The 16,714-nt window shown below is 45.2% G+C and overlaps 1 protein-coding gene across 4 annotated transcripts in view; it reads right to left on the bottom strand.

Annotated features, from left to right (window-relative positions):
- FLNB (filamin B) overlaps window positions 1–16,714 on the bottom strand; it is an 88,015-nt gene that overhangs the window by 21,253 nt on the left and 50,048 nt on the right. For 3 of the 4 annotated variants that reach the window (XM_086756019.1, XM_086756016.1, XM_086756017.1), the window contains exons 12-30: window positions 15,784–15,910; window positions 15,092–15,228; window positions 14,532–14,725; window positions 14,060–14,173; window positions 13,378–13,521; window positions 12,908–13,031; window positions 12,509–12,669; window positions 11,852–11,942; window positions 11,452–11,621; window positions 9,149–9,266; window positions 8,131–8,393; window positions 6,921–7,518; window positions 6,517–6,690; window positions 5,965–6,127; window positions 5,418–5,578; window positions 4,100–4,267; window positions 2,466–2,589; window positions 2,043–2,199; window positions 81–270 (exon numbers count right to left, since the gene is read on the bottom strand). In XM_086756019.1, coding sequence (XP_086612145.1) covers window positions 81–270; window positions 2,043–2,199; window positions 2,466–2,589; window positions 4,100–4,267; window positions 5,418–5,578; window positions 5,965–6,127; window positions 6,517–6,690; window positions 6,921–7,518; window positions 8,131–8,393; window positions 9,149–9,266; window positions 11,452–11,621; window positions 11,852–11,942; window positions 12,509–12,669; window positions 12,908–13,031; window positions 13,378–13,521; window positions 14,060–14,173; window positions 14,532–14,725; window positions 15,092–15,228; window positions 15,784–15,910 — 3,378 coding nt within the window. Of the gene's footprint in view, window positions 1–80; window positions 271–2,042; window positions 2,200–2,465; window positions 2,590–3,409; window positions 3,500–4,099; window positions 4,268–5,417; window positions 5,579–5,964; window positions 6,128–6,516; window positions 6,691–6,920; window positions 7,519–8,130; window positions 8,394–9,148; window positions 9,267–11,451; window positions 11,622–11,851; window positions 11,943–12,508; window positions 12,670–12,907; window positions 13,032–13,377; window positions 13,522–14,059; window positions 14,174–14,531; window positions 14,726–15,091; window positions 15,229–15,783; window positions 15,911–16,714 lie in introns of all 4 variants that reach the window. The other variant, XM_086756020.1, reaches the window with a different exon arrangement.

The raw sequence follows: 16,714 nt of genomic DNA, 5'->3' as shown, positions 1-16,714 counted from the left end.
GTTACATCAACTGTACCATGCTCAGAAGGCAGCTTTACACCAAGTACAAACAACAGCAATGGAGAGGAGCCAACACTCACCTGTGGCCAAACACTTGCTGGCATCCCCAGCTGGAGATGCCCGGATCCGATAGGGAGAGGACGGGATATCATCTCCACCGTACTTCACACCAATCGTATAGCGACCCGTTTTGTCAGGGACATAGGTGACTGTGTAAGTGCCATCCTTGTTGTCATGAATGTCCACTCTCTTGGGTTTGCCCTCTTGATCCTGAGGAATGCAAACCACAAGATTTAGGCACTATGAAGTTGGTTATTAATGCCTTGAGCAGGGCAGCAATTCTGTTCACAACCATAATTAGTCTCAAACAGATCCAAAACCGCAGCTTTTGAGGGTTAAATATATTTCACTCATGGACTAGTACCTTCTAATAGTCTATTGACTATTAGAAGGTACTAGTCCATGAGTGAAATATATTTAACTATATACTTCTAATAGTCAATAGACTATTAGAAGCAAAAAGGTATCAGATAGATATAAAACCACCAGTGCTATCATTAACTGTCCTTTGCTTCATACGAGAATGTTTATGAGAGGCAGCAAGCCATTTTTATGAACTCGATATTAATTGTAAGAAGTTTTAGGCTTCATTGTCACATTGCTGCTGGAAACGAAGAATGCTTTCCAGGTCCCTAAGGCACAGATCAGGAGCCAGACCGTGCAGCTCTGTCCTGACAAAGCACTGCCTGAACGGTCTGAGGTCAGGGGGAAGCATTACTAGAGTCTGCTGCCAATCCTCCTGGACAAGGCATCCAGCTCCTGACATGCTGCAAGGTCTACAGTTCAAAGCAGGTCTACGTAGTCCCTTCAAGTAACATTTCTACACCAAACAGAAGAATTAGAGATGGATAGACAACATATATGTGAGCTTCAGCATCAAGTTTTCATATCTAAGCCCAAGATCAATATTGTGCAAAATGTTTCTGACAAAGCTGCTTGCAGCTACAGCTTTCAGTGCAACCCACCAGCTGCAAAGCGTAAAGCATTTTAGAAGGTCTTCCAGGCCTGCTCACAGAGAACGGCATGTTGATCCCATTCTGTATTTTATGACTTAACACTGCCTGGGGTAGAGTATAAGCTGCAAAGCACTCAAGATTTTAGGCACAGTGCAAAAGAGCTTACTCCTTTCAGGAAGGCTCATGAAATGTTTTGACATTTAACCGCTCAGAACAAGAAGCAAACAAATGCCACAAGGAGGACTACCTATGTGCTCCCACCACGCAGGACTTGTGGAACTCCATCTTCAAAGCCACAGCCAGGCTGGGAGCTCTGAGAAGCATTTTGGATCCTTTAAGAGCACACTTGTATGTCAGAATAGACGCAACTGCTTTGCTGCACCTGAGCAGGCAGCAGGAGCATGGGAGCAAGAATGCCGAAGGGCAAGTACGACTAGCTAGGCCATGACCTAGGCATGCCAGAGCTGAGAAATATGCTTTATGGCCCACTAACCAGAGACCTTTTTCCTGAGGCCATGGAGTCCAGGCACCAAAAATTTCAGAAAGAGCAATAACAAAGTCAAATCAAAACATTCCTTTAGTATCTCCTTAAGCGGCTTATGACTTTTGGCAACCTTGAGGGAGACTTGCTTGTAATTTGTCATCATGTAATGCTCAGTGTGGATGTTATCTCATGGCCTTGCTGCACTACACGGCTAGAAGGCTGTCTCAATTTCAAATTCCAGCATTTTCAGAATCTTCCAGTAAACTATTTATCTCATTTTGGGCACTTACTTATAAGGTTAACCAACAGCAAAATATAGCCCGAGTGATGACTTTAAGACAGAAGTCTCATGAAAGCAGTCTCAAGAGCTTCAAACACAGAGTGTAAGACTTTCCTGTGTCAGAGCTTAAGGTCCAGCCAGCACCACAGTCTCCAGGACACCAAGTATGTCAGGGTACAGCTGTGCACATTTCTGATAAGAGCCACTCGCATCCATGTAGAACAACGTGTTCCCACTCCAGCTTGGTTTGGCAACTACTTACGGTGATCTGTACGGCCAGAAGTCCCTGCCCAGCATCCTTAGCATCCACAGCAAACTCCACAGGCAGGCTGGCTGGTATGCCGTAGGAACTGAGACCTGGTCCGCTCGCTGTCACTTTACTGGCATCGTACGTAGGAAGCACCTTCACCTTGAAGGGACTTAAAGGGAAACCCGTTATCGCCCCCTTCTCCTGAGTCAATGGCCGACAGTTACCACAGCACACGCAGAGGTGTGGATACACCTCCCCTACAGTGTCTCTGCTGTAGGTGCAGCAGTTTCGACCCACCGCCAAACCCTGAAGTCGTGCAAGGAGATGCACTGGTTAAGTAGAAAGGACCACAGCTAGTCCTTAAACTGTGTTCATGTGCTGGGAGAGCACCATCAGGTAATTAAATATTCAGTTCATCTAAGTTTGTCAGCTTACCTGCGAGGAATCTCTTCATCAGCATATTTGACAGAGATCATATAGGGTCCCTCCTGAGTAGGGGTGTACACCACCGTGTGGGTGCCATCTCCATTGTCCACTACATCAACAGGCTCCACAACTCCTAAAAAAGCAACAGAGAATTTTCTCAGCTGTGCTATTAAAACTCAGTTCCTCACCAGCCATTTGCTGCATAAAGCTCCAAGATGCACTGCTGATTTACAGTTTGCAACAAGCTAAATTTCAATTTTTTTTTTTAATGAAGGCAATGGGCATGGATCAGTGATCAGTTTCCCTTATTTTGTATTCAAGAGCCATGAACCTCAGATAGATTTGTTATCCATCACTCTCTGGCCACCAATCTTCTCACTGTAAACAAAAGCAAGCATGAAAATACTGGAGAAAAATCTGCCTTTCTGTACAGTCCAGGTGAAGAGCAATTGCTCAAAATACACTGAAGATCTTTTGAGAAAGACAATGAGTAATCGTTGTAATTGCTTGAACTGTTATTTACAAGATTACGTAGTTACAGGGATTCACTGCACAGAACTGAGCCCTAAAGCCCATTAGTGCATAGCATTCACCATGAGCCTTTCACAATCAGGTATTTGGAAAGGCAGGCTCGCTGCCTAGGCAGGAGAGCCCTGCAAGTTGCAGAAGTCCTAAGAAAGCAGGATCAATTATTTCAATTTGCATTAAGCTAAATCTACAGCAGATGATGTGACACATCGGTTCAGATGAACACACAAAGCAGTTTACAATTACAGTTGGCTTTAAAACACAGGAAGGATTAATCGTAAAGCACACGCAAAAGAAACATGTAATCGCCATGCAAAGCCTAAAAGCAACATCGTTGGTTCCCACTCCCTCCTCCAGATGATTCTTGCTGTTGCCAGTTGGATTTCCAAGAGCCCAAATTGCTAGTAGTTAGTGAGAGTTCAAACCTGTCTCAGTGTCACCCTTTGGATCACCTTTAAAGAAACTCGAAATCGCTTTCAATGGGGAGCGCCATCCCTGGGAATCCGTCTCATCCGCTAAAATTAAAGAAGGGTTACCTGGAGGGCACGTGCACCAGCATGACCTGACACTCAAACTGGGGAGCAGCTCCTGCCTCCCAGCAAGGTGAGACTTGCAGCCAACAGGTACACGCTGCCGAGATACTGTGCCACCGAGACACAGCTCCCTAGGTTAATGCAAACATCATTAACGCTAGCGCTTGAGGGCCTTGCTGCTCTCTGGGGACCACTGAGAGGTTCCACCATATTTCAGAGACTCCTGCAACCCAGTGACACAGGCTTCTCACCATTTATGTGTGACACTTTGGATTTACTTTTTGATGTCTAAATCTAAGCCACAATTGTTCACCAGTGATGGTTACTCATGTCACTTCTCCCAGCTCTGAAGATTACGATAAAGCCATCAAAGACACTACCCAGACCAGCACTACACAGTTCTTCTCCTTTTACAGCATGACACATGGGTCAGCTGTCAAGGTGCACACATCAGACGAACAGAAACAGAGCGAAATGCCCATTCAGGTGGTATTACCACTTTTGCAAGCAGGGCCAGGACCATGTTACCCACCCAAATGCAGAGACGGGGGCACAGCTGGATGGAGTACTTTGGGTTCTTACCTCTGGGTCCTGCCACCAGCACCTCGAGGGGTGCTACTCCTGCCTTGCTGGTGTCTACAGTGAAGGACTGTGGGATTTTGGCTCGAACAGCTGTTCCCAGACCTGGTCCTGCAGTCTTCACCTTGCTGGGATCCACAACATCCTTCACAGGAACCTTGAAAGGACTGCCTGGAAGTTAATGCAGCAAGTATTAAACACCAGAGAATTAACAGTTACAGGAAACCAAAGGTCCTTTTCCCTGCTTTTCCTTAGGCTTCTTTATTACTGTCCCTCAACCTCATGCAGGAATGACAACCCTACAGCCTCTATGCTACTTCTCTGCTTCTGCAAAAGCCAAAAGTGTAACGATGGTGCTTCTACATTTTCACCGTCTACGCAAAAATTCAGTTGTGATCCATCTGCTTTTCACACCTCAGAAAAAAACACATGAAAGAAACCAGACGCGCAAACGAAGCATCATGCAGGCACTTGTTTCCTTCACATTTTACCAAGTTCAGTATGTTGACAAATAAAATGGGACCAACGGGAAAGAACAGGCTCACTTGCAATGTCTAGGAAAGAATACCTAGGTGAAAACACCTAGGTGAATCTGTACGACAGCGCATAAGAACTTAGAGCATTGCAGCAAAACGCGTCTGGCAATTTGGAGCATTTAATTCTTGGTATCAAGCAAAATATCCTTCTTAATTGTGAACTGCTGGATGCCAGACATACCTGGAACATTCCTTAAACTTACTTCACTTCAACTAAACATCCAGTGCAAACGCATACACAAGTAAACATCTGGTTTAGGACATAGTTACTCATCTTTCTGTAGTGACCCAAACTTGCAGTGTTTAATATCATTCCCATGACAAGCTCACCCATTAGACCATCTTACTGCAGAACAGAGTCTTGAAGGCTTCCACATACCACAGGGCTATTTTCTTGAGCTAATGTATTACACACCACTTCTTAACATCAGGTATTTGTCAAGGGCTAGTGTGCCTGTCCCTGTCCCACTCATTTGTACCCACTCTCTTGTTTCCCTCTGTGGGTGCTACAGTCTCAACGAGACTCCTCCACATCCCCACAGAAGCCATTTCAGAACAGAAGAGACTCTAACCCTTCCCCAAAACTACTGCACCACAGCATAAAGCGCTCCACACTTCCCTGCTGGGTGGGAGGAACAAATGCCATTGCAGTTTCTGCTTAAATTCCCAGGAAAAACAAAGTCAAAACCTCAACATCCCCCAGCATGAGTGAGATGCAGCCAAGGCACCCAGTCCTGAGCCCAATGTCTCTCCTTTTCCAAAAGCCACTGAGCAAGAGCTCTTACCAGGAATATGCTCTCCTCCATAGGTGATGTTAACATCGTAGTCTCCTGGAACATAGGGCACATATTCTGCACTGCAGCTCCCATCCTTGTTATCTTTACAGCTAATTTTAGACTCTGAAGGTCCTTCAACAGTTATTCCAAGGCCACCGATTCCTGCCCCTCTGCAAGACAGAAATGGACAGCGTTAGAATTACCTGCGTCTAACGCAGGTTTGTAGACTTTGCATGCTCTGGCTGCATTTTTACCCTTACTGGAAATGCAGTAACCTGACTTCTGACGTCCAGCCTTCAGGCTGCTCTGGCATGCAAAGCTGTTCAGCATAACCTCACTGGCATCTTCCTAGAGTTTTACCCTCAACCACTATCAGCCCCTAATCTGTGCAGAGCAGAGCGCTCAGTACACGATGAAGTAGCACACACAGTAATCAAAAGGACACAGCTTGGCCTTTTAATAAATATTTATACTGGGTTTAGCATCCTGCATTGCAGAGCCCACTACACTCCTCCCTCCCTCAGACATTCCTTAAGGATCAAGTAGGCCCGGTTACCTGGTGACAACCGAAAAGGCGTTTGGCTGATTGGTGAAAGCTTCTTTGAGTCCGGGTCCTTGTGCCTTCACACGTGATGGATGGCAGCCCTCTGTCACATTCACTCTGAAGGGACTGTTTGGCACAGGTACACCATCGTACGTTACACTGACTGTGTGTGGACCTGTGAAGAGAAGGAAATTATGTCCTGAATTCCCTAAATATTGTCATCACTTAACATCACTTCTACAAGATGCTACAGACCTAAATGTAAGAGCTTCCTCCCACATTTCACAAGACTTCACTAGTGTTTCATAACTGAGATACCATCTACGCACTATTCTTCTGAAGCCAAATTACTGTAAAGTCAGTTCAAGTTAAATTAGAGCTACTTCCTGCAGAATTAGCTCCTCCACTGGCAAAAACCTTGCTAAGACGCCAACAAGTTACTGGCAGACCTCAGTAGCTTCCCAGACGAAATCAATCAGAAGAGTTGCTTGCTCTTGGTTTTCCCCTGTCAACTTAAAAGAAAAAAAAAAAAAAAAAAAAAAAAAGGAAAACCCCAGAGGTTACCCTTTTCAAACGGTGTGTACTCTACTAAATACATTCCATCGGCATTGTCTTGGATGAGACAGTCCGCGGGGGAGCCGGATGGGCTCATGACCTGTGTCCTGATGTGATCACCGCCAGCCTTCGTTAGAGGTCGAGCGTCCACAGTGAACCCAGTTGTAGCTTCTCGGAAGACATCTGCAAGATACATTTTGAAGAGTCTCTTCAAGAACTGCATGTATTTCCAATGACGGAACATTTTGTGAACCAACATGATAAACAATTCACTTGGGAACATAAAGAAACACCCCAATTGAGGGTCACCACGGGAACACGCAAGGCTTTTACAATTTTTAATGCTCAGAATACTCCGTGGGGGCTAAAGGACTGCAAGTCCTACAAACTCTGATAACAACAGTTATTCTCACCTTTCCCTTCCACTCCTGGCCCAAACACTTTAACTCTGCTTGTGTCCACAGCTGGCTCCACTTTGACCCGCGCTGGGAATTTAGGCACTTGTTCTCCTCCGTATCTCATCTTGATTGTGTACATGCCAGCTGAGAGCGGCACATATGTCACGACATAGGTCCCGTCTTTGTTATCATCAATCTGGACCTCGGCTTTGGAACCAGAATCCGACACCATGTCCACCCGCAGGTCCCCGGGACCAGCTTCCGTGCAGTTGACATTCAGCAGCCCTGCCTCACCTACTTTACCACGTTCGAGACCTGGGCCCGTGGCAATGACTTTAGAGACATCAAATGGCATTTCAATGTCTGCCTTAAACGGCGAACCAGGAATATGAACCTCTTCAAAGAGAATGTTTACGAAATACTCTCCAGGCTTCGTAGGCAGGTAGGAGACAGAGCAGGTCCCGTCGCCGTTGTCTGAGCATTCAATTTTAGCTTCGCATGGGCCTTCTACCGTCAAACCCAAACCTCCAGTTCCTGCCCCTTTGGTATCTATCGTGAATTGGGCTGGTTTTCCAACGAGGCCCCCTTGAAGACCTGGACCATGAGCTTTTACCTAGAAGAGGATATGCAGTTGAGCTAAACTCATTTTTTCATGTTATTGCCAGCACAGACTGCCTAGTTAGACTTGTTTGTATGTAGGACTCTTAACAAGCTCTTAAAAATACACAGAAAGCAACATCTCCTTTGCCACTCTTCCCAGTTTACTCTAAAACTGGTATCTCTCCTCCAAAGAGGTTTCTAGGCAAGGATATTCATACTCTTACCATAGTTGGGTTTATATAGCCACGCACCATAAAAGATAGAGATGTTAAAATATTTGATGACTGTACACACATTTTTCTTGAAATCTATTTCCTTAGAAAGAAGGACCTCAATTAATACAATCAAGATGCTCATGAGGTCAACTTTTATTAAATTAGGAGCAACACTTGTATTTGCCACACTATGCAGGATGCTTGCAGTATTCTTAACTAGTTCAATGCTTTTTCAAATACAGTGTTATAGGAATGACTTCCATGAGACATGGAGCCTGCAAAAGGAACAACTCAGTGCTCTGAGTAAGGATGTTCCTGGGTCTGGTTTGGCCAAAACCAAGCAAAGCCTCATGCAATAACCCACAATTCAGTTTCCAGGTATCAGTTACAGCGCTAAACCGTTCACTTACCTTGGAGGGGTCTGGAGGTAGCGTGGCCTCTACAGTATAGGGGCTCCCTGGGATTGGGTTGCCATCATAGCTCACATCCACTACGTACAGTCCTTCTTCTCTTGGAATGTATTTTGCAGTGCTGCACTCCTTACCCAGAACTGGTTCCACCAGACATGGCACAGCTTTCCTCATAGGACTGGAAATATTAACATCCAGTTTACCTTGCCCACCAGCTCCTTTGGTGTCAATTACAAATTCCTGATCCTTCCCTACTTCCACTCCTAAAAAAGACAAAACTCATATTACTACATTAAACACTCCACATCAGATAGTGCTCCAAGAAATCTCTCATGCACACACCACCAAGGGAGCAAGCACTGGCAGAGCCCTGCTCAGTCTGCATCCCTCTGCATGCACAAAAAATCTGCCAAACCAAACGAAAAATAAAGACGTGCTTGGTTAACCAGCGCTAAACAAGCCTGTAAGACACAGCCTGACAGTATCAAAGGCTGATTTCCGGAACTCAACAAGATTTCATAGCCCTAAGTTCTTCTGCTTTTAGAAAATAAAGAAGAAATTTAGAAGTTTTTCATTTATTTAGAAATAAATCTCTTTATTTAGAAAATAAGGAGACCTTATGAATGACACTCTGTAGCAGTCACGTATATTTGAACAAACAGCCATCTAGCCCCAGGGAAACCAGATTTCATCAGCAAGTGCCCAGCCTGGGGAAGAATCTAGCTCTGTTCACCATGAGGGACTAAAGCCCAACACATGTTGTGTCCACATTGCTATGTAATCTTTGCCAAAAGAACAACAACAACAAAAAGATCTAAATTGAAATTCAGTCCTCAAGAGGACCAGTTAAGTCAGAGTGGTCAAGCTATGAAGGTAGGGCTTGTTGATCCCCAACCATATCAAGTTCAAAAAGTAAGATTGTTTTGCCCGCTTCTGTCCCAGCAGGACGTGTCAGCTCTCCCAGATTCAGGAGACTCGTCAGAGTAGGCGATGAGGCTTCCAGCCCAAAGGTACTTACTGTTTTCAAGTCCGTTGACTTTAACTTTGCTTAGGTCTAGCGGAGCAGCAACACCCACAGTGAACGGGCTTCTAGGGATAGGATCACCACCGTAAGTCACCAAAACCTTCATTGGACCCTAGTTGGAGAATTAACAAGTTAGCTCAGTTGCTCACTTCAGACAGACACACTAACATCTGAGCAGTAGAGAAACCACTTCACCTGATTCATTTTAGCTGACCACAGCCAAACTTACTGGTTTATGGACTCTCAAGCTCTCATCCCACTGCAGCCCTTCAAACTATTAAATGGCTTTTATTTAATGCAGGAAGAGAGAAAAAGGCAGTTCTTTCCAACGTTTAATTAGACTATATTCAAGCTGCTTGGCAAAACCTCCGACTCAGGCTGGCTCCCACCCTCCCGGCGCTCAGACCTGACAGCTGAATGGATGTCCCAGCGCTCCAGACCAGGTATCCCCTTCTGTAGCACAGAGACGCTGGACAAAGCCAAGCCTGCAAAGAGGCCATATTATTACAGCATTTGAAATACCAAGGTTTTAAGCTGTACAAGTCAGAAAGATTAATGCTCTTGTGTATTTTGGCTGGAATACCACACAGCCATAGCAAGCTCCAGCCCTCGATGTGTGCTCCTTTTATTCTCTCCTACCGCAGTCCATATTTTAGCTATATTCACTGTTTGCTTACTTTTCATTCTTGGCCAGTTCAGCTCCCAAGTGAAATAATCATGGATGTTTCATGCAAGCTAGTGAATAGCTTCCACGATTATCCTTGGTTGTTTTTAAAAAACACACATACGGGTAGCTGTAGCAACACCGCAAGCGAGATAGATAAGCCTGAGTAAACAGCATTAAACCAGGGCTTGTCTGCTGCTGACGCGGTCCCTCAGGAATTTAACTACCTAGTCCGTCCCCCCGCCCTGAAGAGTCCAGGGTCTCATTTGTAAGCTACTGCTTATGAACCCAAGAAAGACAGGATCCAGGAATGACCTACGCACTTGCAGCCTGGAGGGACAACAAGGCTACTCTAATTACTGTGCAGTCTATTTTCATCTCCTCTTTTTAACCGTTGCCTTCCTGCCACTGCTATCTACGAGCACCTCCTCTAAGTCCACAGCTCCTCCATGACCCAAGGTACTCCTCCAGATGGGAAACCCAAGTAAGAGACCTGGTTTGGGCATCCCGGATTGCTTCATCTCTGCTTTTCACATGAAACGTAGCAAATACAGTACTGCACACACACACACACAGAGTTCAGGCAACTTTTCTCCGTTCTGCATACCAGCCCTGACTGAAAAAGCAAAAGCTTCTCCAAATAGGCATGCCAGCCACATCCTGAGATCATGCAACTGCTTTATCCAAAAACAAACGCTAGCTCTATGGTGCTTCCAAGAATGCTAATCCAGCCCTATCAGATAAATAATGCTGCAGTCCTCCATATCAGTCCACTTTTATACAGCTATATTCCAGAAAGCTGGTGCAGATGATCGAGTAGGTCACGTTTGTCCAGCAGAACAAGAGCAGAAAAACACTTTCACCTCAGCACTACAGCACTTATGTCTTCAGAAATACATGAGATTCATGCATTCTGGTGTTAAATGCCCCTTTACAAACACTCAAGCACAGCATAAGGAAAAATACTTCTAGTTATTAGCAGCTTCCACTTTCAGCTCTTTAATGGTGTTGCTAGGAAGCATCTGTCTGTGAACCAAAATGAGTTAGACTGAGTTTTTTTCCAACTCAAGGGCAAACCTCAAACACAGACAAATACTTTTGATGCATTTAATCTGCAGTCCAGCTTCCCTCCTCAGCAGCGACTCGTTTGCTTTCCTACTGGGGAGCTGTCACCTAAATTCTGTGCTTTCTGTCCCCGCTCTGATTTGCACGAGAGCTCCTTTGACAACAGCAGCTTGCTGAGAGGCGGCACACCACAGCCCCGACTTTGCAGGACCACTGCAGCCCAGAGCAGCCGGTGCAGCAGCCAGCTCTGTTTGGGACCCCAGGAAGGTTTGCCACCTTTCCTCTTTGACTGAAAAAGTGCAGAATAACAACATGTGCTGTGCACTACTGCTTCAATATCTCACTTGTTCCCAAAAAACAGTGACAAGTTAACAATAATTACACCAGAAAACTGCATTACTGCTTTCCAATCCCAATTGTCCTGCAGGCTTTAGGGATCCCAGGGAACAAGACACCCTGCTAAGTTTTATCTGCTTGTTCCTCTGTGCACAGATACCAGGGAGGGAGGTCATGGCACTATGGCAACATGAGCCATTCCCTCTTGCATTCCTGCAGAAGTCAGACCTACCTGCTGTATCGGAGTGTACCTAACAGTGTGGGAATAGTCATAGTTGTCAATGATATCCAGATCTGCCACCGCCTCTCCCGGCATCGGGCTGCTGAACTGCACATCCAGCGGTGCTTTTCCAGCTCCTTTGGTGAACACAGTGAAGTGTGTTGGCTTGCCATTTTCCACGCCTGAAGAAAAATGTTAATTCTTATTTATGCAAAGCTCATACACGGGAACTCTTCCCAAGAAGCATTTGGTACCTATGAAGCCTGCTCAAGCAAACCGCCAAGGGAACGGAGTTGTTTCCAATCGCCCGGCACCCCACCCAGCAGTATCCAGCACTGCATCCCAGCAATGCTCAGCTGCAACAGCCCCCCACGGTCCAGCACCGGCCACAGCATCTCAACCCAGGTCTCACCAGTTTTGCTCAGCCCAGGTCCTTCAGCTTTCACTCTGCTGGCATCATGCGAAGGGTCCACTTTTACTCTGAACGGGCTGGCAGGAATTTCCTGCAACAGAAACACAGCTCTAAACATAACCAGGTCACTCTTCACTAGCCCAAACTAGACAGCTAATAGTTTTAAGATACTTCTGCTTTAACTCCAGCACCATCTTGAGTAAAATTTCATCCCACCTAAAAACTCTGCTCTGCATTACTAAGTGCTCTGCATTCAAAGTCTAGGGCAAAGTTAACAGCTGGATGGTTTGCAGGGACCCGTACCCCTTTTTTCTTTAAGGAACAGTTATTTTTATTTCCATGTTCCTCGGAGAGTCACTTAGATTTTCTAACCTTTAGAAAGTAGCTTTTCCCCGTCACTGAGATCACACTCATTATGCCAGCCCAACACATCACGTGCTTGAATCTGAGTGTCTCCAGCCAACCCCTCTTATTTGCATACCTTTGTACTACGAAATTGTTTTTAGAAACAGTGACCAGACAAAGTGCACATGAGCTGAAACAGAAGGAGCCAGCTGTAAGCCACCACAGCCAGCTGTGGAGTGGCAGGTGCTCGGTGATCAAAGAGCAGATAAACAGACTCTAGAAACACGAGGCTGTAAAACAGAGATTACAAACCTCTCCTGCAAAAAGCACTTTAATAGTGTAGCGCCCAGCGGCAGGTGGTGCGTATTTCACTGTGAACGTATCATTAGCATTGTGGATGATGTCGAAATCTATGTCTTCTTCCTCATCACTGACCACACGAGCATCACACTTAATTCCAACACTGACATCACCTAGAAAAAGCAAAAGGAGGTTTTGCTACCAGACGGTACAGACATTCTAACCAACAGCCAGCACATTCCCATTTCCAACAGTTGCTCAAATCACCTCGTTAACTGATGTAACGGATCACAATGAATTGTGATGTTCTGCTTCCCAAGGTTTTTCCATGAAACAAGGAAAACCAGCACACAATCCCACATGGATGACTTCTGGTTTTGATACCACAGCAACAGCCCAGCCTGCCTTTACCTTCTCCTGCATCCGTGCAGTCAACAGTGAAGTGGGTCGGCTCGTTTGCTTTCAGGCCAGTTCTCTCCACGCCAGGTCCAAACACTTTCACTTTCTGAGGATGACTCCCTTGACCTATAATGACCTACACAGATTCACAAGGGTCAGAATCACACATCTGTGTCACACTCAATCACAGCCAAGTCAGACCACTGCTTGGATAGAGGCTACAGGAAAAGAGTACCAAGGTAAGAACTAACTGCCCCAACTTCCCCTGGCTGCAGCTGGACTCACACAAGACCTCTGACAAGTGAGCTTGTAAAAGCAGAAAGCTTTTTTCAAGTGGACAGATTCCTAAAAAAGCCAGCAGAAGGGCACACTTCCTTGAAGTTCACAGAAGGGTTTTATCATCCCACTTGTAATGACAAGCAGTTGTGAGAACAAAGGTCCTACTTGCTACTAAAACTAGTAATATCAATCTCTGTACTTACCCTAAATGGGCTATTTGGCACGTTGGCTCCTCCCCAGACAACAGAAATTGTATGTTTGATTGGTTTAACTGGCATGTAGGAACAGGCAAATACACCATCAGGCTTGCTCTTTATCTGGATATCAATAGGGTTTCCTTCTCCATCCTAAAAAGCAGTACGTACAAGCAGACAGTTCAGGTACTTTTAAAATGTTTGCATAGTTTGAACAGCCCAAGAATGCTCCAAAATGTGAGGAATGTGTGTTTTTTTCCAGAACTGCAGCTCAGAAATACTGAAGAAACATGTAAATTACACTCCTGTAAGTCTTCCTCATCTAACACTTGCTCATTCCTAACACCATCCTACAACACATATTTTAACAAGCTTGCTTGAGATTCACAAGCTCAGAGACATTTCATCTGCTTCCAAATGAGAACTCCAGGAAATCACAGCTTGCTTTGCTAAGAAGACTCCAAGTAAAGAAGCAAAGCCATGTATTTCATATGCCAGGAAGAAGTCACCTTGTCTTGAGTTAGGTTTGCTGCCTGACTACTTTACACAGATCAAAGTACAGAGCTTTGAGAGAATTACACATGCTCAGAATTAAGTGGTGTGTAAGTAAGCAGAAATACTTAAGGCATTTTCCTCAGCAGCATTAAAGCCCTTTTGCTGAAGTTTCACATAGCTGCCTTTGGGTTTTTACCTGTGCATACATCTTCAGAGGTGCTTTCCCAGCATCCTTGGTTTCAACTGTGAACTCAGCAGGATTGTTCACTATACAGCCAGTCCTCTCCAAGCCTGGGCCATAAGCCTTCACCTAAAAAAATACCACCCCAAGAGTCTTAGCTTGCAGTTCAGAAAGAGAAGTAAAACTACGTGATTTATTTCTAAAGACCTTCCCCTTCCCACAAAACCCATGAAGCACAGGATACAAGTAGAGGCTAGTGTGAAAGCTGAGAATTTGGACTAATTCAGCAAGTTTTCATTACATTAAATCAAAACCACAACAGTGTTATTAGAAAAAGCTGAGTAATATCTGGCTGGAGCAGGGCAAATTCACAGCTTTAAGTAGAGGCAGCTTAAGAGTCAAGTCCATTACCAGAAGCCTTCAGAAACATCTCCGGTGCAGTTTTATCAAAGATGGGTTATGCCATGGGGGAATTCTTATACACCACCTTATCCGGGTTGAAGTCTCCTGAAGCTGGTCGGATGAAGGCCATGTAAGGGCTGTCTTTTATGTCCTCATCATCACACATGATGTGCACAGCATATTCACCAGGCTCTTTGGGCCAATATTTCACATCGCATGAGCCATCGTTCTTGTCATCACACTCAATTTTAGCCTGAGAAGGGCCTTCTATCGCAAAGCCTAAAAAAGGAACAAGTAGGTTCCTTGTGTTAGGTTTGTGGCGGCTGCTGATTTAACACCGCTTCCCTAAACTGCTTTTTATTAGCCATAACCATGACTGATGCTCTCTATCACCCTTCTTCAGCAATATAGGAGATAATCCATCATTCCCTTCTGGCTCTCATCCCACAAAACCACAGATTAACACTCCACATTACACACACTCCTGTCTCTAGGACTTGCCTTCGCTACTCTAAGCTTATTTTTAGACCAGAACATCTTACAGACACGGTTCTTCTACTGCTGGGAAAGCTATTGTTTCTCATGTGTTCAATGCTAGCATTGCAATATATAAATATTTCAAGCAAACTAAGTAAAGTAACATACCAAGAGAACCAACTTCTGTGCCAATGGACTCTACCACGAAGTCAGCCGATTTGCCCACAATCCCCTCATGCAGTCCTGGCCCCCAGGCTCGCACTTTCTGAGGACCTGCTTCGTGACCCACTTGAACTTCAAAGGGGCTACAAGAGAAAACCAAAGCACAGGATTAGAAACGAGGACAAAGACAGCATCCATGTTTTTTCCCCAGGCATTTTAATGAGGCTTTACATTGGATTTCCCAAATTAACAGAAGCTATCATGTGGTGGCACAGTGCCCAGCACATTGTCTTTCTAGTAGAGAGGTCATCCAACCCATCACGTGCTTACGTCTTGCACCAGACATCCCGAGTGTCAAACATTTGGCTTGCGCTGCTTGCTGTTACCCTGGACACTAAAATAACAGATCCCTTCAAAAACTCACAGCGAAGTCCAAGCTGCGTGATCCACCAAGTTTTATTACTTTTTGTATTCATCGTTTTGGGTTTAGCAAGACTGATGTGAATCACTCACCAAAGCTTTCTCAATATAAGCTGCTGCAGCCCTGAAACAAGCTGTGGACAAACTGTCACAGCAACTGCTTGCCGTTAACTTTGTTAGAGTTTCTTTGAAGGTCAGCATTACTTTAAAAGCCCATCAACTACACAACCCACCAAAGCGAAAAAAAACCCCTCCAAAAAAACCTACTCTTAACTCACCTTTTTGGGATGTTGTGCCCACCCCACGTAATCGTGACAACGTACTTCCCTGGGGTAGCTGGATAATATTCGAATGCATATACACCATCCATAAAGCCTTTTTGTTTCACCAGCTCCTCCAAGCCCTCTGTTGAAAGATCAGTTCAGCATTAAACTTAACAGCTTCCATCCTGCTTTCAATTACTCAGACAAGTTCATGTTTTCTAGTATTTATTTTAGCTTGCAAGAATAAATTTCTTCCACCAGAGAAAAAAAGGTCAGGTTATAAGGGAAGTTAGTTCTAGTTGCCCTCTAGGACAAAGACAGCAAACACTTCCAGAAGAAATACAGCAGAAAGTATTTTAAGTTACCAGACTTAATAGGTTCCCTTGTGTTTTATTTTCTTAGTCTGCAGTATGATGCATGTCATATGTTAAAACAAAAAAGCTTAACATTTGTCAGACTTCGCAACCACAAGTATGCAGGGAATGCCTACTTTTCATTTTCTTCAAGATGAAGAATTTAGGGAGAAAAGCTTAATAGGCTAAAATTTACATTGATACGTCTGTTGCTTCCCCCCCCAGCCGCATTAAGCCACACAGTCAGAGCACTGTGCGTGTGGAGGAGGTGAAGGCAATACAATGCACCTTTTAATACCATCCCAGCCGGGGGGAGGTGACCAGCTCCCAAGCACAACACAAGCACAGCAGCTCCCCAAGAGCAGCAGCACAGCCACCGCTGCCGGCAGCCCCAGGAGCCCACCGCACAAGCCAGCGGCCGCCAGCGCTCCCATCGCCCCAGCCTGCCATGGTCCAGGAAGAGGGCCACATCCAGAGCTCAGGACACAGCAAAGGACCTGAGGACAGATCCTGGCAGAAGGTCTCCCTGTCAGCCTACATGTTGCCTCAACACTCTCCTCCCCTGTTCGTGTGCCCGAGCGTCCAGTGCAGCC

Source organism: Chlamydotis macqueenii, chromosome 10, assembly GCF_036417535.1.
Source record: "Chlamydotis macqueenii isolate bChlMac1 chromosome 10, bChlMac1.mat, whole genome shotgun sequence".
Taxonomy (NCBI): Eukaryota; Metazoa; Chordata; class Aves; order Otidiformes; family Otididae; genus Chlamydotis; species Chlamydotis macqueenii.
This window is presented reverse-complemented; position numbering and strand designations above follow the sequence as displayed.